The sequence below is a fragment of the Rhodnius prolixus genome, unplaced genomic scaffold (genome assembly GCF_049639745.1).
Source record: "Rhodnius prolixus isolate KJV_2025 unplaced genomic scaffold, Rpr scaffold_2, whole genome shotgun sequence".
Classification (NCBI taxonomy): Eukaryota; Metazoa; Arthropoda; class Insecta; order Hemiptera; family Reduviidae; genus Rhodnius; species Rhodnius prolixus.
Window position 1 is genome coordinate 30,543,426 of NW_027411592.1, and position 18,642 is coordinate 30,562,067.

The window sequence follows — 18,642 nt, forward strand, 5'->3', positions numbered from 1 at the left end:
TTTGATTAATGAGTTTGAATGTATTTAGAAGGCTGCAGCTAGTTTGCAGCTGACATTTGTACATATGATGTTTAGACAGATCTGGAATGTCAATTTAGAAAGGATTAAAATACCTCATCATTCATATTATCATTCCATCATTTTTAGTATTAATCATTTATGCAAAGTGGCGTTGTGGCTACTAACTGACCACGCTCACAAATATTCAATAACTAATAATAGGAATATTCAACAATTATACCACGAGCTGATTAATATGGCGTAGATTAAACAAATTTTCATTTCTAATGGAAATAATGCAAGAGTTAAAAATCTAATCGTAATTATTGCGCGAATAATTTCTAACAAATAATAATAAATTGGATAATTTAAAGTCTCTCAACAAATCGGATTATAGTACTAATTATTTTATTGAGTTGGTAAAATCTGTACTTTCAAAAAACGAAGTTTTAAAATTTTGCGATCTTTATTTATGAAGATGTAATATACAGTTCATTCATAATTATAACGAAAAAATTATTATGAATGAACTGGCCAGCATCTAATAAATTCTAAGCAATATTAATGAAAATTTAATGCAGTAAAATTAATTGAATTATATTGTTATAAAACACATAAGCTTTTTCAAACTTTTCTTACGGGTGTAGTTACGAGCTGAAGTATTAATGAAATGTTGGGTACTTGCTGATTTGTGTACCTTTTAGCGTTTAATCAACCCTTATACTTAACTTTTTAAACTGTAAGTTTTTTTGATAAGGTGACAATAAGAAATATTCCATCTGATCACAGAACATGAGTTTTATATCTTTTTACTTCTATTGGCTGCAAATTGCCGCAAGTATAATTAAGTTCAAATCGCATATTTGCCTCGAAAATTGTTCTTCATAAAATAGCTTTTAAATTGCATCGAGTTTGTCAGTCAACGCAGTTTTGTTGGCGAGAAGTAAATACTGTAAACTTTTAAATTCGCAATTGGTTTGGAATGGAATGTAGTAATTACGCCATTTTAGTTATATATCTGATGGGACACAAAAACATAAATTATTTAATGAGCTCCTAATTGTGCGACCATTATCATCACCACCAAGATGCAATAACGCATTACTCTAGAAGATAACAGAATTTTATTCTAAATGGAAACTTCCGTTTAATAAATTTACCTTTTATTGGCTAATTTTTGTCGTGAGGTTTTCCTAGGGATTTCCTTCTGACGAGCATGAACAACAAAACTGTAAAAAATAATTCATTCTTCTTACGAATTTCTTACAGCTGACCGTCTGGTGAAAGGCAGTTTTGTCTGCAACAAGTGAAAACTGACCGTAGCACGAGTGGCCATTGATTCAATAAATATAACTGAAAAAGCTTCTTGTGCTTACAGGAGGTAAACACAAAACATGTTTTCTATCTTAATAAATCCGAAGTAGGTACTAAGATACGATTCATTATTATTTAGAGAAATCATCTCTGATTCAATTTTTGTAATCAAATACAATTTTAAATTACATACTGGAACTGATACAATGAAGAACAGTTTTACTATGTAGGTACTCTTAGAGTCCCACCTCTGTCAATACTGTCACAGAGTGTGCCTCACCTTTAATGTATCGCATAGTGGGTGAAGTTGATTTTCTTACCTTTTAGGAAATTTATAATTTAGATTTAGAACTTCTCAGCGAATTTCCAAAATAGTTAATGCAGAATATAATTGGTTTGCATCTCAGCTCACAATATATTCTGTGGCGTAATTCATTTTCTAGTTTGACCTTCAGCAGGTATCTCATCCTTCTTTTCTAAATCGTATTTACATCACTTCAGAACCGCTAATGATTATAAGTTGTGCTACAAGAACCTGAAACTGTGCCCATTTTGCCTTCAAGTATTTAGTGACCACTTGGTTGTCGATCCAGGCAATCTACAATCTGATATATTAAATAAATTTATAATATTGTTTAAATGCAGTTTTAGAGTAGTTGCAGTACTGATTATAACTTTCTTCAAAGTTGGCACGAAATTTGGTGGTAAACAAAATAACTTCAGTTGCATATTTCCTGAAGCCTCAAATTTAAATTCTAGTCATCGATCTGAGAAATGCGTTATTAGAATGGCCCTGTATCAACTATTTGGAATAGCCATTAGTTGAATATAAATGGTTAATTGCGTTAATCAATATTATTAGTGAATATACCTCACTGATGGTATTGATTGTCCAAGTAATCAGGGATGAAGGGATGTTAGCTGCGAGGTATTAGGTCACTGTAAGGACTTTACAGTTTAGTTAAATCAATTAAAGCGAAGGTTAATTGGTTGTGTAGTTCAGGTATTTAACATGTAACCTGCACATGGATGTATCGACTATCGATCAGTCAGAAGCTATTCCATCTCAATTAACCCGCTATGCATAGAGTTCTGTATACATAAACATGCTACGTATTCTCGTCGATCACAACGCCCAAGTAATCAGACTAGCAGTAACAACAACAATGTGGGGCATTATAATCAGCTGCACATAGCAACCATGATGTTCTGACGGCTTGTCGTATAGCCATATGCCTTCATAAATCTACGTCACAATCGTGGGTGTTTTTTTTTCTAATATGACGACAATTGGAAATACATTATTAATAATAATATAACTTCAACGAAATGTCAAAGAAGAATAGTCTATCAGATTTTTAGGCTCATGTCATGAAACCTGTCGAATGGACTTACGAATAGATCTGTGGAATACTTGATCTTTATAAAGAATAGTAACTCTTAAAAAGCTTTTCGAAAAATTGGAAAAATATGCCCTAGATATGCCGATATTTAGGAAATCAATTTCCTTTGAACTTGCCAAGATGTAGCATTTACTCGCGGAAATTCGAATGAGGGCACCATCGGGCGGAGCATCACCTCAGAAGTGAGGCATTCTTCTGAACTGCTACTTCAGTGTAGTTAATATATTATATAGGTTTTTAAATTCAAATTAAAGATTTTTAATTTCAAATTAAAGTTTATTAATGTAATATTGAATATTTACAATAAAAAATGAATACTAACAAGAATAAGAATCAAAAAAAGTTAAATAAAGCAATTTGGACAAAGTATTTAATGCAACGGTTGTTCTGCTACAGCCAGCGGTAGTTTCCTAGACATGTCAACGTAATAATTGTTGCAATCAGTAGAACTGATTCTTCAATAATCTGTACCAAATTTTGATTATTTTGTGGATCGGCCAGCAAATTTCGTGCAGACAATTTTATTTTTGAAAATACCTTTTCTATAGGATTTAACATGGGGGAATATGGTGATAGAAAAATTAACGTATGATTAGTCTCACTAATCTTTTCGCGCACTTCCCGAGTTTTATGGATTCTGGCATTGTCCAGAACCAACCATGCTTCTACGATGTTACTTTCAGCAAGTTTATTAAATAATCCATCAAGAAATGTAATAAAAACATTTGAATTTACTGTTGAGTTAGAAATTACTTGAGAATGTATAATACCATTTAAATTCATGGATAAAATTAATGAAACATTTCTTCCTCTTGTTGTTGGAACTGTTACATGGGCTGAAGTATTTATCCTCCATCGAGCTTTATTTCTGCGAAGATGATAGTTGAAACCGGATTCATCAATAAAAATTATTTTCTCATGTGTTTGTGGAGCATTTTGTGAAAAATTTAGTGCATAATTTTTGCGTTGTTGTAGTTTAAACGGTCCAGGTTAAACTGTGGCGGTTTTTAATGTTATTTTTAAAGCTTTTAATGCATTAAATACCGTTGTTGTGGTCATATTGACGTTTTTATTTTCAAAAAAAATTTTTTTTAATATTTTTTAAAGTAATTGATGGATTTTCTTCAATTAATTTCTCCACATAGTTTAAAATCTCATCACTTAGTTTAACATTTCTTTTTCCACCACGATTTCGTTTAATAATATCACATCCATCCTTCTTATACCTTCTAATTATAGAAGTGGCTGTGTTTTTATTAATTCCAGCTAATTCTGCTGACTCTGCAATAGCTTTACCTTCTTCATAGCATTTTATCAAAATCTCCTTTTTGTCAATACTCGTTTTAACATAATTTCCCCTGCGGTTTCTGCAACGAGGAATAGGTAAGTTCTCTTCATTTTCTAAATTGCTATCATCAGAAACTTCTGTGACCTGCATTATTCGCCGATAATGACGTTTATTTACCGGACTTCCTGTATTATCTTCAACAGTTACTTCTTCAGGTGATGTATTGGTGTTCATTATCATAAACTTATTTAAGGGTTTTAAGGATTTTGAATTTCAAATATTTATTTTAAAATAAATAATAATTACACAACAAGAAAAGAAAAGTTTTATTCTGCGTTTACTGCGATTGCAAAAAAAAGTTTTATTTTGTGATTACTGCAATTGCTAAACTTTAAACAAGTGTTTAACCTTATTTAAACATATAACCTTATATAAACATATTTGGAAAATAATAATTAATTATCATATCATATTTCATAAACTTTAATTTGAAATTAAAAAAATTTAATTTGAAATAAAAAAACTTTAATTTGAAGTTAAAAATCTATATAATAATAATAAATAATAATATATAATAATAATAATAATAATATATAATAATAATAATAATAATATATAATAATAATAATAATAATGATTAAATATGTACACATCGTTCTAAATTTTAGAAAATAATTGCTTTATTTTCTGGGCAATAAATTTTGAAGTTATTCTCTGATCGTATGATGTTTACGATTCTAGTTAACAGACGTGAAAATACATAATTGTTGTTTTATTTGCCGAATTAATTTTTTTTTTTTTTGCTTTTCTTGCAAGAAAGTATGCAATTTATTCGCTAAATTGCATAGTTAATATCTAGCGTAGATTGCAGCCATCACTATAGGTTCTTCTAATTTCTTGCAATTGGAAACTTTGTGAATGTGTGTGTTGTTGTTGTGGTGGTGGTGGTGGTGGTGGTGGTGTGAAGAGAGTGCTTGGCTAATTGCGATCTTGCCCGCATGGTGACTTATGGGCATGCATAGGTTATTTAACACTCTACTGGCCAGCTGTACTAACGCATACTAACGCCTTGGCATTAAACTGATATCGCATACGGTGCACTTGCACTTCTGTGCTGCATTAAAGCCTAACATTATTTACGCACACCTTAATACCATCTCATAAATATATACACCTTTACTTTATTTCAGATGGACATCTTGTACCTTAACTAGAAATAATTTGTTTACTTTTTTAATTGTGTACATGCAATCTTGAATATATAAACTGCTATGAATTGTTAAGTGTTTTAAATTTTTTTAAGGAGTTTGATTTATTTTTTTATATTCTCTTATCAGTCGTTTGAGGGTTCATAGATGTTTGGTACTTATGGGAAATACTAAATTATCTAGAGTATTAAGTATCTACGATTTGCAGGTTGTAAGAATGTAATGAAGTTGAAGCCTTGTATCCAATTGTAGCAAGTGGGAAAATTGTATCTCCTTATCACATGGATTCAAAACTGAATCTTGATTTGTTTGGTTTGCCTTGTATTCTGGACTAGTATGATGCAGTAGGAGGTGATACAGGTGTACAAAGTCTTAAGGTGTAAGGAAAAAACGTTGATCATAACCTCTTGGTAAAAATTAAAGAAACCCGTCCCAACTACAAACGATGTTTTTTATCATTTCTTTGATGCATTGGAAAATCATAATCGATACAGAACGAAGCTATTTTTACTTTCAAAAGGGGTATCATTTGAGTGATACAAGTGGGTGCGATGTAAAGGTGTAATCAAGTCGGCCGGTCGGCCATAAACAAAATTGAACAAACCGCTGATGTTTTTCTGCAAAAGAAGGTTAAAAATGTTGCCAACCAAGAGACATGTTTCTGCAAGCTTCTTCCTGTTTAACCAATTTAATGGTGCAGAGAAAAAAGTTTTATATTTAACAGTAAAAGATTTCAATTTCATTCATTTGGCACGCTGCCAACATTCTTGGCCAATATGGACACGAAAATATAAAAAGGCTAATTTACTATCACGTCATTCATAGTAATGATTTTATTGAAATGACAAAGAAATACAAATAATCAAATGAATGTATTAAAGTTTAAGTAATCAGGTTTGAAAAATAGGCAATGAATTTGCATAAAATGAAATCAGACCGTGCAGACAAAGAAGAGAGAAGAAGGCCGAAGAGGAGATAGTGTGGTGAAAGGTCAGGTAGTGGGCGGGGGTGAAAAGAGCGAGATTGGAGCCAGAATGTCGGCCGTTCGCCGCCATACAATGCTCATCCCCTCAGCTATGCTAATCACTCCTTTATTTATTACCTCCTGTTCGCCAATAATTAATTATCAATTCACCCTCTCTCCTCGCCAGCCGGCCACACGCGCGCGCGCGCGCCTTCACCGGCTTGGGTAATTACCATTACAATAAAACCACTCAGTCCCAAGCTTTGTGCCAATACCATTATCTATTTTATGTATTTGAGTGTTGTCAACAGGCCAAAAGCTGATGTACCAAAAGTGGAACAGAACTGGCCAATACGTTCTACGCGTCCACCCGCACTTATAGTTCTGCACACTGATTTGTGGGTAATGAACTCCAATCACTGCAATAGTAAGCATTTGGTTTCAGATTTAGCGATGATGTATCAGGTTGGCCAATAAACAATTCTAGTTATTGCAGAGATCTCAAAATGGCGAAATGAAAATCCCGCTACTAGGAACAAAATGTCAACTGAATTGCAAATAATCCTTCTTACTTTAAAATTCAATTGGTTGAAATTAGCAAGCAAGATCTTGGAATTTAATGTTTTTTCGAAACTCGCAATGATGCCGCAACTTTTATCGCAGATATCTTTTTGACCACCAACAAATATTAAATGTCGCTTAATGGTGATATTGTTTCGGGCGATTTGAGGAGCGGTCACGTTAAAGTAGTCTGTGTAATGTACGAAGAGGTTCAGTTTGAATAATTAGGTTTTAGTTAGTATAAAAATATTAACTAAAATATCGGTTCGTCTGACGTTGCCAAGAAGCTGAGGTCCATGATAGCATTCACTTAAAATATCGATTTTTTAAGTTCATGTGGTATTTCTTTTTTGAGTTATACTGACCATACAGATCTCAATTTTTGGCTAATACTGTTTCGAATTCAGGTGGACTCGAAACGGAAGTTTATGATGAAAACTGATTGTAAAAATCAGCAGCATCGTAATGTCTTCTGTTACTAGTTCTTATTGGTAGTAGATAGAACTCTAATTTTTGGGTAAATAATTTTGAAGCAGGTGGTTTTTGAAGTAATTTAACATGCTTGTTATTTTCTGTTGCAGGTAAGAGGAGTCTTCTTTTATAGTAAGTAATCAATGATATTTAAGTTCAATATTAAATTATCCTGTAAAAATAATTGATTTTACTGTGGAGAATTAGTTTATAAGTGTATAAGCCTAAAAGGAGACTATGTTGAAAAATAAAAAAGGTTTACCCCAAAAAATTAAGTAGTTTTTATTTTTGCACGGACTTTTCAAACGACCCTCGTATTTCAATAAAGAACAGCTGTTGAGTATTTTTTTTTTTTTTTTGAAATATTAAAGTGGCTAAGTTATTAAATTATTAAATTTATTAATTTTTTATTAAATTTATTAATTTTTTTATAGTAAACTAATTAAATTAATTTGAAATTGTCCTAAATTGCACTTTTGGATTTTTATTAACATCTATTTATTTGATAAAAATAAAAATTTGGTTCAAAATAAATTTGATTGATGCTTTGTTCAAGCCTAATTAAAATATAAATCTTTGAAGAAAGTTTATATATAAATACATATATGTATAATATATATACATGTTTACCTCTTCGGTGGGCTTCAAGAGGGGAGCCAAGAATAATTTATAGCCAATAAATTAGTGAGTTTATGGTCACAAGTCTATGAAGACATATTGTTGGTAATTTATGCTCATAAAGTAAAATACTTATTCAACTCAACGTTATTTTTAAGTGCATAATTTTAGGATTAGATGGGATTAAAATAGTTCCGTGAGTAATTAGTAAAGTCCTGATTCATTGTTCGTGAAATATGTAGTTTCAAATCGATTAGGAAGAATTTATCTTATTATGTGAATGAAGATCTTAACGGTGGCCTATTTTTCTTAATTTCACGTTCTAGTTGTGTAAACTAAAAATAAAAAATTTTCTTGACTAGATCAAGTTTCAGTTTGCATGTTGGCTCCAAGTAAATCATGTTCTGGTCTGAGTTAAGAGGAACATTATTCTGGAACCTCAGGAGCCCTACCAGGTCTTGTTTCTCATTACGAGTAAATGGATGAGTTAATAAAGGCAGGAGGAAAGAAACTGCCCAGCGGTAGCACTTTCTACAGGATATGATTTTTAGGCCTTCAGACTGCGAGGAAGTCACGGGGCCACTGGCGATTCAGTCTGCCCGTATTGTTAGGAATGTCAGAGGTGGCGAGCGACTGTACTAGAGGATTGGAGCAAGTGGAGGAAGCAGTATGGAATTTTTGATATTTAGTCTTGAGCCAGTTGGTGTATATGTTGAGGTCGTTGTGAAGAGTGAGGTTAGTCACATAGAAAGGAGCGTCAGCTATCTGTCGGAGTAGTTTTGATTGAAATGTCTGTACAGTACGTATGTTTGTAGGCTTGGCTGAATCTTGTAGCTCTAGTCCGTAAGTCCACATAGGTTTGAGAATAGTGTTGTACATTAAGCGTTTGAGTTCAATGGGTAATTTGGAGCGCCGTCCAAGAAGTCTGTAAAGCAGTTTCGCACGTTTCGTCATTGCTTGTATTTTAAATCTAGTGTGTGGGTTCCACGTGAGTCGTTTGTCTATGTAGAGCCCACGGTAACGCACCAGATCTGTACAAGAAAGAGGATTGCTGTTGAAGAGGACAGGTGGATAGGTGCCCCGCCGAAGAGTGCTGGTATTTCTGTGGGTTCATAGAATGTTTTACCTCGGGGACTTTTGTGGATGCATCAATAAATTTTATTTTTCATACTTAGCATGAGTATTCTTTGCCGTTCCTGTAGGTATCTTCAGTATATTATTCTAAGTATCTTCAGGTTGTTCAGAGCGTACTTTTCATCGTAAGCTGACTTGTCCATTGACCCTCAGATTGTATTTTCTTTTAAGCAATCAATACAGCCATTCTTCATACTTGAGCTGAACCAACTAACTGCATCTAGCTCTACAAAATTTTAAACTAAAAACGAATACTTTATTAAGACTCTTGATTTAGCAGTGATTTTTATAACGGTAAATTAAGTAAATGTTTAAAATTTCACAATATATTGTCTTAAGCTGCATCGGCCCTCTTAAAGTGTGCTCTTCCTTGCCCAGGGTACCTTGAACTGTACAGTGAATAAACTCACAGGAAATCAGCACTAAAACGTTTTCTCTTGCAACGTTCTATTGCTCTTGCCGGATGATCAAGAGTGACAATTAACAGTAAGGTGTTACTGATATTCCAGTAATTCTATAATTATCTTCAGTTTTACCGAAGATTTTTACAGTTCTTAGCGATTTCATAGAAAATGTTTTTTAACGATTTCCTGAAGCCTTGTTTAGTATGGATAACTTTATTATTCGATATTTTCGTATCAGCTTCTGACCCGGTCCACGATATCTATTTAGTAGTTAGACGTTGAGCTCTACCTAAAAAAATAGGCGATTAACTTACTTTAAAAGTCGTGTGTTATCTTCAGATTTTTTTAAAATCTCAAATGCTTCTCTTTATGAATTCAAGTCACAGGTAATTATTTATGTTTGTTAAATACGTGAGCTTTATTACGGTGTTTGTGTGAACTAGAAATATGATATTGGAAGAGAAAGGAAGGTGTTCATTTAAATAGATATTTGGGCCGGTAGTAACTACACTGAGATGTATCTATTAGGTATGGCATTACGAAGTGTCTGATATATTAGAAGTGCTTGCACTGGTCACAGATATTGTCTCACACACAGTGCAGCAATGACGCGGTGCTATCGCGCGGCCTCTACTGCACACAGACCACTGTGTCCATACTGTTGGTAGTAAATCATTCTCCACATGTACTACATTTTATACATATCGGACTCGACCAAGCAGAATTAATTCCTACCTATTTATCTGCGCCGATATGTTCTACAAATAACGATTTTGTGGTTGCTTCCAGTTTGACTTATTGGACTAGATAGTTCAATGGCTACAATCCACATTTATGTAAATTATTTATATTTTATTTATTGCTTTGTAACGATCAAGCAATTTATGTCTTTTTCGTTCCGTAAGAGAGATCACAAATAGTGCAATAACATTTGATTCTCTCGTGAAATGCGTGTACACATAGTAGTGCCTTCTAGGTTGGTATCCACTGATGCTACCCACAGTATTCTTCATTAATGCAAGATACTTCATTATTCACTATTTGTTAAATATGGCCTAGATCATTCGATTAGAATCAATAGTTCATAGAAAGGCAGATCTTCGCCACCGAAGATTTATTTAAGTCGATTTGTAAGAATGAGTCTATTAATCGAAAGCAAGGTCGCGGAAAAAGGCTGAATGCATGCAATTTGATAACCGCACGCAGGTCGGTGTTTTTCAGTGCAATAACAGTTCTCAATGCAGCAGGTTTCTGGTTACTTTTTCACAAACTATACAGTTATATTGATATTATTGAGGGTTTTATTCATTCGTTCTGAGACTTCCATTTGTGCTTCTATAGAGATGAGTAATTCGGCTTTAGAAGTAGTATTTTCAGAAGAGAAATTGGTGTTAAAAGACGTGTCTCGCATCCACAATTAAAACCGATTATTTGAATTTAGAGAAAAAATTTGTAAAATTTCGGTGAAACAAAAATTGGCCATGTCTTCTTCGGTATTACATTTTGATCTTGGTGCAGGATATGTCACTGGCTACCAGCGCTTGGTCTTTCCCTATCCTGTCCAAGAATAAAAAGTATGTCTTGGTAAATTACAAGAAGAGCTTCTTGCGATATCCATATCGTAGAGCGCAACCCGGATTCCATTACGCTCAGAATTCAGCGTAGTCTCGTCGACAACACTGGGTTTCTGCCGGCCGAACTCCACAACAGTCTCTTTTAATGCGAAAGAAAAGGTGTAAACAGTGTTAACCTTTATGCCAGGGTAGGAGAGACGTTATTCCGTGACTGCTTGTTCCATTCTTATAGGCCCCGAAAGTACCCATGGCCTCTTAAGAAGTGAGTGGCATACAAGTCGTCTCCCCTATGAGATCCTTTAATTACTAGCCTTAAACGAGGCTCTCTGTTCATCATCACTGTAGCATACGTGCGTTTCTCTTTTCTTGGCATTACCTTTACTCCTACCTCCGCCTTGTTGAGCTATATCGCCTTGTACTTCCAAGAAAAGCAGTTAGTATCACACCGGTGATCTCAATGTTCGCAATGTTGAGGCATCCCTCACGTTGTACACAGACCACGTGATTCTTTTACTCTTTTTTATCGGATTATTCCGTATTGATCTCTTGACATGAGAAGATCAGGTTTAAGGTCTCTGATCAGATAATTGTATTGAAGGATTGAAGGATATTTTTCAGCTTTAAACTACCTCAGTGACCTCTTCAACTACATGTGTATTCAATAATATTTGGAAAATCAATTTTCATTAAAAGGCAATCCTCTATTTTAACGTAATAACGAAACAATCTTACTTTTCCTTATCAATACATAAGCAATTTTGGTTTTTCTTTCTTTTTCCTAAGGGTTTTATTTGAAGTTGATATAATATTTGTTTTGCCTATCATTTGGGTTTGAAATTTTTCGAACTTGTCAACACTACTGTGCCTTATTTCTATTCTGTTTTTCAAACTATTCGAAACGTTTAACATGTAAATAAAGATACTTTAAACACATCATTTCTGATATTATATTTTTGGTTACTTTTAAACCTATTGTCTTTGATTTTTCTCCCCCATATAGCTTAGAGAAATCGTAGGAATAGGGAAAGGTAGCAATATTCAGGTCGACAAAGAGGCAACGGTTAGAGACTTGGACCATTAATTTAAAATTTATTGGGAACCGGATTCGATTCTCTCCAATAGCCTCGGATTTTATTTAATTAATTTATTAAATTGATTGAATTCGAGAAATTTGGTGGAAAGTAATGGGTATCCACCTCAATTTTTGATACGTGATCTGTACTTGGACGAAAAACCTACATACAATTGGGTTCTGCAGTTTGGTACAGTCTGTCTGTCCTAAAACAATCCGATTGGTCACAAGCCATGGCATATTTTATAACATTATAATTGAAACATAACTAATATTCGTTCGAATCATTTAAAGTTTCCACTTATCCAATTATTATCAGTTAGCATTTTTGGTTGATATATGTCAAAAACTGTGTGTCATGTTTAAAATGTTTCAATTCAATTTGTATTATGAGAAGAATTTATATGTATATATGCTGTTTTAGATTTCATACAGTTTTGTAAAATATTTTGGAAGGGATCTGGTGCTGTCAACTTTTAAAACACGTCACTACTATTACTATTGCACAAATACACATTAGCTGTTTACACTGTGTAAGTGTTTTAGTCAGTTAAAAACGAGTATAGCATAATAATGCCGACTAAATCGGTTATTTCCACCACAGCACAACACTGCGATAAGCATGAACGTGTGCGAGTTTATAGCTACATCATTTGTAGTTTAAACTTTATTTGAGAACAGTTCATCAATTTAAAGAGATTTCCCAGTTTTGTTTATAAATAAATAATATATACCAACCAAATCACAGCAAACACCTTTTATATATATATTTACTTTAGGCAGTATGTAACATGTTATAGGTTGTAAAATTGAATACAAAAGTTGAAACTAATTGCTGGACGTGAAATATAACGTGCAGTTTTACATTTTGACAAGTGAAAATAAATAGCTGTCATATTGTACACGCGATTTAAATCTTTTAACTTGTTAACATTTTCATTGTTGCCATTATTGGAATGTCTGTGAATTCTATTTTTGTTTCCACTTTTTAACAAATTATTGTTATTAGCCTAAATACTTATGTCAATATTGTAAATAATTATTGTAAAATAGCATTTACCAAATGTGAATGTGTGTACAATATGTTAAACTATAGATTATCAGTATATTGTGGTACAATCAGCTCTCCAAAATAGTGGTAGTGATATCACTTACAGTCATCTACTACCCCTTAAGGAAGAGTCTTGGCCCGACGTCACTTGATGACCCACGGCGCGAGTAGCACCACTAATAGACGCCACTCTACCACTCCTTAAGTATGTGGTAATTTATGATTAGTTTAATAATTATAATTTAGCCCTTAATTTAGTTAGCTCGGGAAGAGGGAATTAGTATTAGAACACAGTCTCGTTTTGATTTGTTAGATTCATTAATAATAATAATAATAATAACGTCTTTATTAAAGTATTACAAAGTTTAAACAAAATACAATTTTTCTAGCGACAGACTTACTCATGGTCATGACTACCGTCTGAGAGTTGTCTTGCAAATAAACTTCTTTAATATGCATTATATTCCAGAGAAAACAAATCAAAAAGTAAATAAATAAATAAAAACCAAAAGAAACAAATAAATACCTAAATAAATAAGAAAAACAGAGGAATGGAAAAACAAGATGAGAATAGGAGAGTAAAAAAATTAATTGTAGACATCAAAAACAGAAGTTATTAAAGTTAAAGATTGTTTAGAAACAGAAAGACTATGAGGAGCGTCCTCCTCGGCATAAGACTAAATATTATACTAGACTGTTAGACTATATAAACAACCACGTATTAAAACACTGCTCAAACATTCGAGCAAGACACTGCTTCGAGATAGTCTGACTGCCCAGCTTTGATTACAGCTCATTGAAGAAAAACATCGGCAGACCTTCCAAAAGAAATAATGCGCATACCATAAACCAGTAACATACTAATTCGCCGAGTGTGGGACATACTGACGAACAAACTAAGCGATGTCTTCTTCTTTTTTCCTATGTACACTTTCCTCAGCCGTCGAGAAAGCTATCCGACTTCTTCAAGTAGGTTGACACCAGATTATGCCAGGATCTTGTACACTAAGCTGATGTGGTAGCTCCATATTTTCTTTGATATATAAATAAAACAATCCATATGGTTACAGTTTGGCCTGCGTTAATTGCTCAGTTCCAGATTTGAGTAAGTATACGAGTATGCAGCTTAGTCGGTTGCAATATATCAACATAATTTTATAGTTAAAATTAAACACTATAAAATGGAAGTAACGCTTCATAATTATTTTTACACAAGCATTGTTTCATTAGCATGTATTGTTAATAAACAATAATGTATTTTGCATGTAAATGTAAATGTAGCATTGTTTAATTGAAAATTACAAACAATAAATTACAGTGGCAACTAGCGGGTTATTTTTTTACATTCTTTTATTTATGCTACGTCAGGAAAGTAGACAAATCGCTTTAAATTTTATAAAAAAGTAATCACTGGAAAAATTCCTTATTAGTCGTCGTTGTAAAGGAGGTTTTAGAAAATACTGTGTCAGTGGATATGTGGTCAGCACAACTCTACCACAGAAAATAGCAGGAACTCCAATTTCATATTTAGGTTAGGTTCTAGTAGCGGGTCTGACGATAAGCTTATGAATAAAACCAGCCATTCATTCATTTGGAAGTGATTCCCAACAGACATTGCAGTGCGTTATGTTGGACTTCATCTTGAGAAACAATAAACATGGAATCCTAAAACTCGAATCGAATGAACTAAACTGAGTCACAGAAGTAGAATATTAAATACTTGGATATCCTTATTGGTTGGCGCTCTTTTAACCGTTATATCAACACCGCCCCTTCAAATGTATGAAAGCTCGCGTCCATTAAGGTCTTGGGCCGATTTCGACTTAAAAACAGCATTTTTTTTTATTTCTTTTAAGGAATCGAATTTTGTAAACTAGGAATTGATTGTGAATTAGCAGCAATTGAGGAACTAAATTTAATTTTAAATCCATTTAACAACATTAATGGCTAGAGAAACAGATTTCTGAATTCTATGCTGAATTAAGGGTTATAGTACAAAATTTATTAAAATCTTTGCCATTAATTTATTTAGAGGATCGTTGGCTTAGTGCACACAACTCATTCACAACAGTCGCAACTCTATTAACTTAAAGAAAAAAACCAACTCAGAAATAGTGAACTTGTTGCCCTTAAGATTATCGAACAAAAAGAGCCCTTCTGCATTCCCACTGCTTCATTCACCACACCAAATTTATCCCTTCTGATTTGTTTCTTTTTCTTATTGTAATCGCGAGGATTTTTTATTTGTAGTTTTTACCAGAAATGTCCGCTTTAAGACATCCTGAGTCCCTAAAAGTGGTCCGCTGAATGAGTACAAATCCAATTTATCTCAAAAACGAAAAATTGCAGAGATTTAAACGCCCCAATACGGTTCTGGTAATGTATTGCAAACTTAATATCATTGGTAAGAATTAAATAGAAATATGGTTGTTTTGTTGAGAATCTGTTAGAACCTGAAGAGTGAGAGAGAGTCTGGTTTCAACCAGATTGGGTTATCTACAAAGAAAATTCTATTTCTCGATCTTGTAATAAATTTGTCATTACACTGTTCCAGTTTTGCACTCTATCATTTCCAAATTTTGATGAAATTTTCTGTACGATTCAAGTATTTAATGAGTAACTTAGAATCAGTTAGAACGATTGCACTTCTCTAATTATGTGCACTCGCCTCTTGCAATTATCTTTGGCGATCAAATGAATATAATGTGAAACTGAGCCGAGCTAAGTTGCGGCAGAGGGATATAATCATTGGTTGGATGAAGGTAGATTGGCCTGTATCTCCTAATTGGTGGTGCAGCCAGTGATAATTAAGCTATATATCAGGTGAACTTCTTGCTGCATGCTTTTAGATTAGAAGTTAGCGTAGAGAGTATGCTACAATACCACTATCCTGTTGTTGCTCTCGGAGATATGATCATCTCTACATTCCTTCTTGTAAAGTTTGCATATCTGCTCTATGTGAATGTGTGAATATGCATTGCAGTGGTTGCGGAGAATGCAACCTTAGTGAAGTCATAGACCTCTAACGGCCTTTTACTTATTCACACCTACCACAAAGATTTTTGTTTTTTCTTTTTGATCAGGTTCACTAATTTCTATTTTGGACCTAGAACTATTAATTACTGTATCGAACTTAGCAAAATGATCTTAACAAGTTGACGTAATGATTTCTTCTTATCAAAAATTGGATCTGCCCTCTCTAACTAATGTTTACTTTCTCTTGCAAAATGAAAATAAATAGTTAAATTGAAATGATTTATTTTATTGCACTTTTATTGCAGAGAGTATTCTTTGCAATGGAAAAACTAAAACAACATTTTTGAAAATGTTCTAAATGTGCAGTAAATTTAGATTTGTTTTAGCAAACGTTATAACGTTTATAAGAAAGAATGTCGTCATAGTTATCTGTAAATGGTTTACGGACAATTAATTACGGCTATGTGAATGCATTATTAGATATTTTATTGCGGTAATAGAAGGAGACCGCTATATAATGGTCGTGATAATAGTTAAGAAATAAAACACACCTCAGCTAGTTGTACGATTTCATGTCTTCAATTTTATTACCGCGCCGTAAACAGAGCTTTTTAATAGTTTTTTATAGTCAACATTTCTAGTATTGTTTGATTTGTAGCTTTCATTGGATCGCCGGCATACATTATCTGCAAGCGAACCTTGCGTGAAAACTTATGTGCCTTTTTTCTCTCTCAAAAACCATCTGTTTTTCTTAAAACTCATTTTGATGCTGCAATTTTTTTGGGGCACTATAAATACCCATCTTTCTTTTCCTACTTCATTAGAAACTTCGTTGGGATTTAAGAAGCGGTGTAGTGTCTACGTTGTCATTGTATCACAAGAATCGAATACATTTATTTCTTTGAAGTTAAGGCGCATCAACATCAGAGGTTCTTGGCGCCCAGTATTCTTGTCTGTATTATTGATTGAGAACTGTAAGAGGCAATATTAAAACCCCAGATTTTTGGGTGGAAATATTTTTTCTTTTAATTTGTTTCGTTATTTACAATCTGTATAATATAATATACAATGAGTAAATAGGGAGAATGAAGTATAAATGGATGCGTGAAAGGCAGGAGGAAAGAAACTGCCCAGCGGTAGCACTCTCTGCAAGACAAGATTTTTAGGCCTTCAGACTGCGAGGAAGTCGCGGTGCCACTGGCAATTCAGTCGGCGCGTATTGTTAGGAATGTCAGAGGAGGCGAAAGACTGTACCAGAGGATTGGAGCAAGTGAAGAGAGCAGTATGGAATTTATGGTATTTAGTCTTGGCGAGTTGGTCTATGAAGGGGATGTTGAGGTCGTTGTGAAGAGTTGAGGTTAGTCACCGTAGAAAGGAGCGTCAGCTATCTGTCGAAGCAGTTATGACTGAAATGTCTGTACAGTTCTTATGTTTGTAGGTTTGGCTGAACCCTATAGCTCTAGTCCGTTAGTCCACATAGGTTTGAGGATAGTACTGTATATTAAGCGTTTGAGATCAATGGGTTATTTTGGAGCGTCGTCCAAGTAGTCTGTAAAGCAGTTTCGCACGTTTTGTCTTTGCTTGTCTTTTAAGTCTAGTATGTGGGTTCCACGTGAGTTTTTTGGAAATCTAATACTGTAATTATTTAGCTAACCTCTTCCCTACAAATTATTTTATTACTTTATTGATTTTGTTGTGGTTGAAAATCTACCCAATTTAATTTAAATTAAAAAATTTTGAAGAAAGGAGGTTGACTATTAATATATGGGTCCAGGGTTGCATGCGTGATACGACACTTAAAATCAGTAATATTTAGTTTAAGTAAAAATAATAAGGAATTGAAATAAAACTAAAATATATATGATTTTTCTTTAGCAATATTTTTATATTTTAGGCAAACATTAATTTTGGATGATAATGACGTAATTGTGTCGTATACGGTTGTTTATTAGTTGCCATAAAGAAAAACATCAAGGACTTTAGGTTTATTCCGTACTGTTCGGTAAACAAATTAAATAAAAACTTATTTACAAGTTATTCACGTAGACTGCATTAAAAGTCAAGAATATGTCTTACAAGTTACTTATGGAGACTCTAATTTTTAGAAATATATATGTATATATATATATATATATATATTTATATATTGACGCAGCTCCATAATATAAAATACCAGGGAAAGAATTCCAAAATAAATCTGAACAGAGTGTTCAGTATGCGTGCTCCAAACTATATATATACTTACAGGTTCGCTCTCTGATACAACTAACTCCATCTTGCTGGGACGCCTACGCACGGAATAAGAGTCAATTTGTGTTTCTGTTTTAGAGGGTTTCTATTAAAAGACAAGGGGACACATAAATTTCAATTCCAAACCTCTCCTCATCCTCCTTTACACTAAAATTAATGGCAAAAGAGAAGTAAGACGAATATTGGGGATTGGAGAGGTAAACTGTGGGATAAAGATTAATTCTGATTCTCAGATTTTAATAAAGCTGGGAGGTAATGATGGATTTTGTTCATTGTTCTACTTCGAGCAACTTCACTGCGCTGGAATCACCTGTTGCACAGTAGAAAGACATTCAGGCGTGTAGGTGAAGTGGT

At 33.5% G+C, this 18,642-nt stretch overlaps 1 protein-coding gene across 3 annotated transcripts in view; it reads left to right on the plus strand.

Annotated features, from left to right (window-relative positions):
* The window catches only part of LOC141449460 (uncharacterized), a 290,112-nt gene that overhangs the window by 134,489 nt on the left and 136,981 nt on the right, over window positions 1–18,642 (plus strand). The window contains exon 8 of one of the 3 annotated variants that reach the window (XM_074118939.1): window positions 7,320–7,444. The exons of the other annotated variants lie outside the window; for them this stretch is intronic. Within the exon in view, the coding sequence (XP_073975040.1) occupies window positions 7,320–7,349 (30 nt within the window). The 3' untranslated portion in view covers window positions 7,350–7,444. Of the gene's footprint in view, window positions 1–7,319; window positions 7,445–18,642 lie in introns of those variants that run through there. 3 annotated transcript variants of the gene reach the window in all.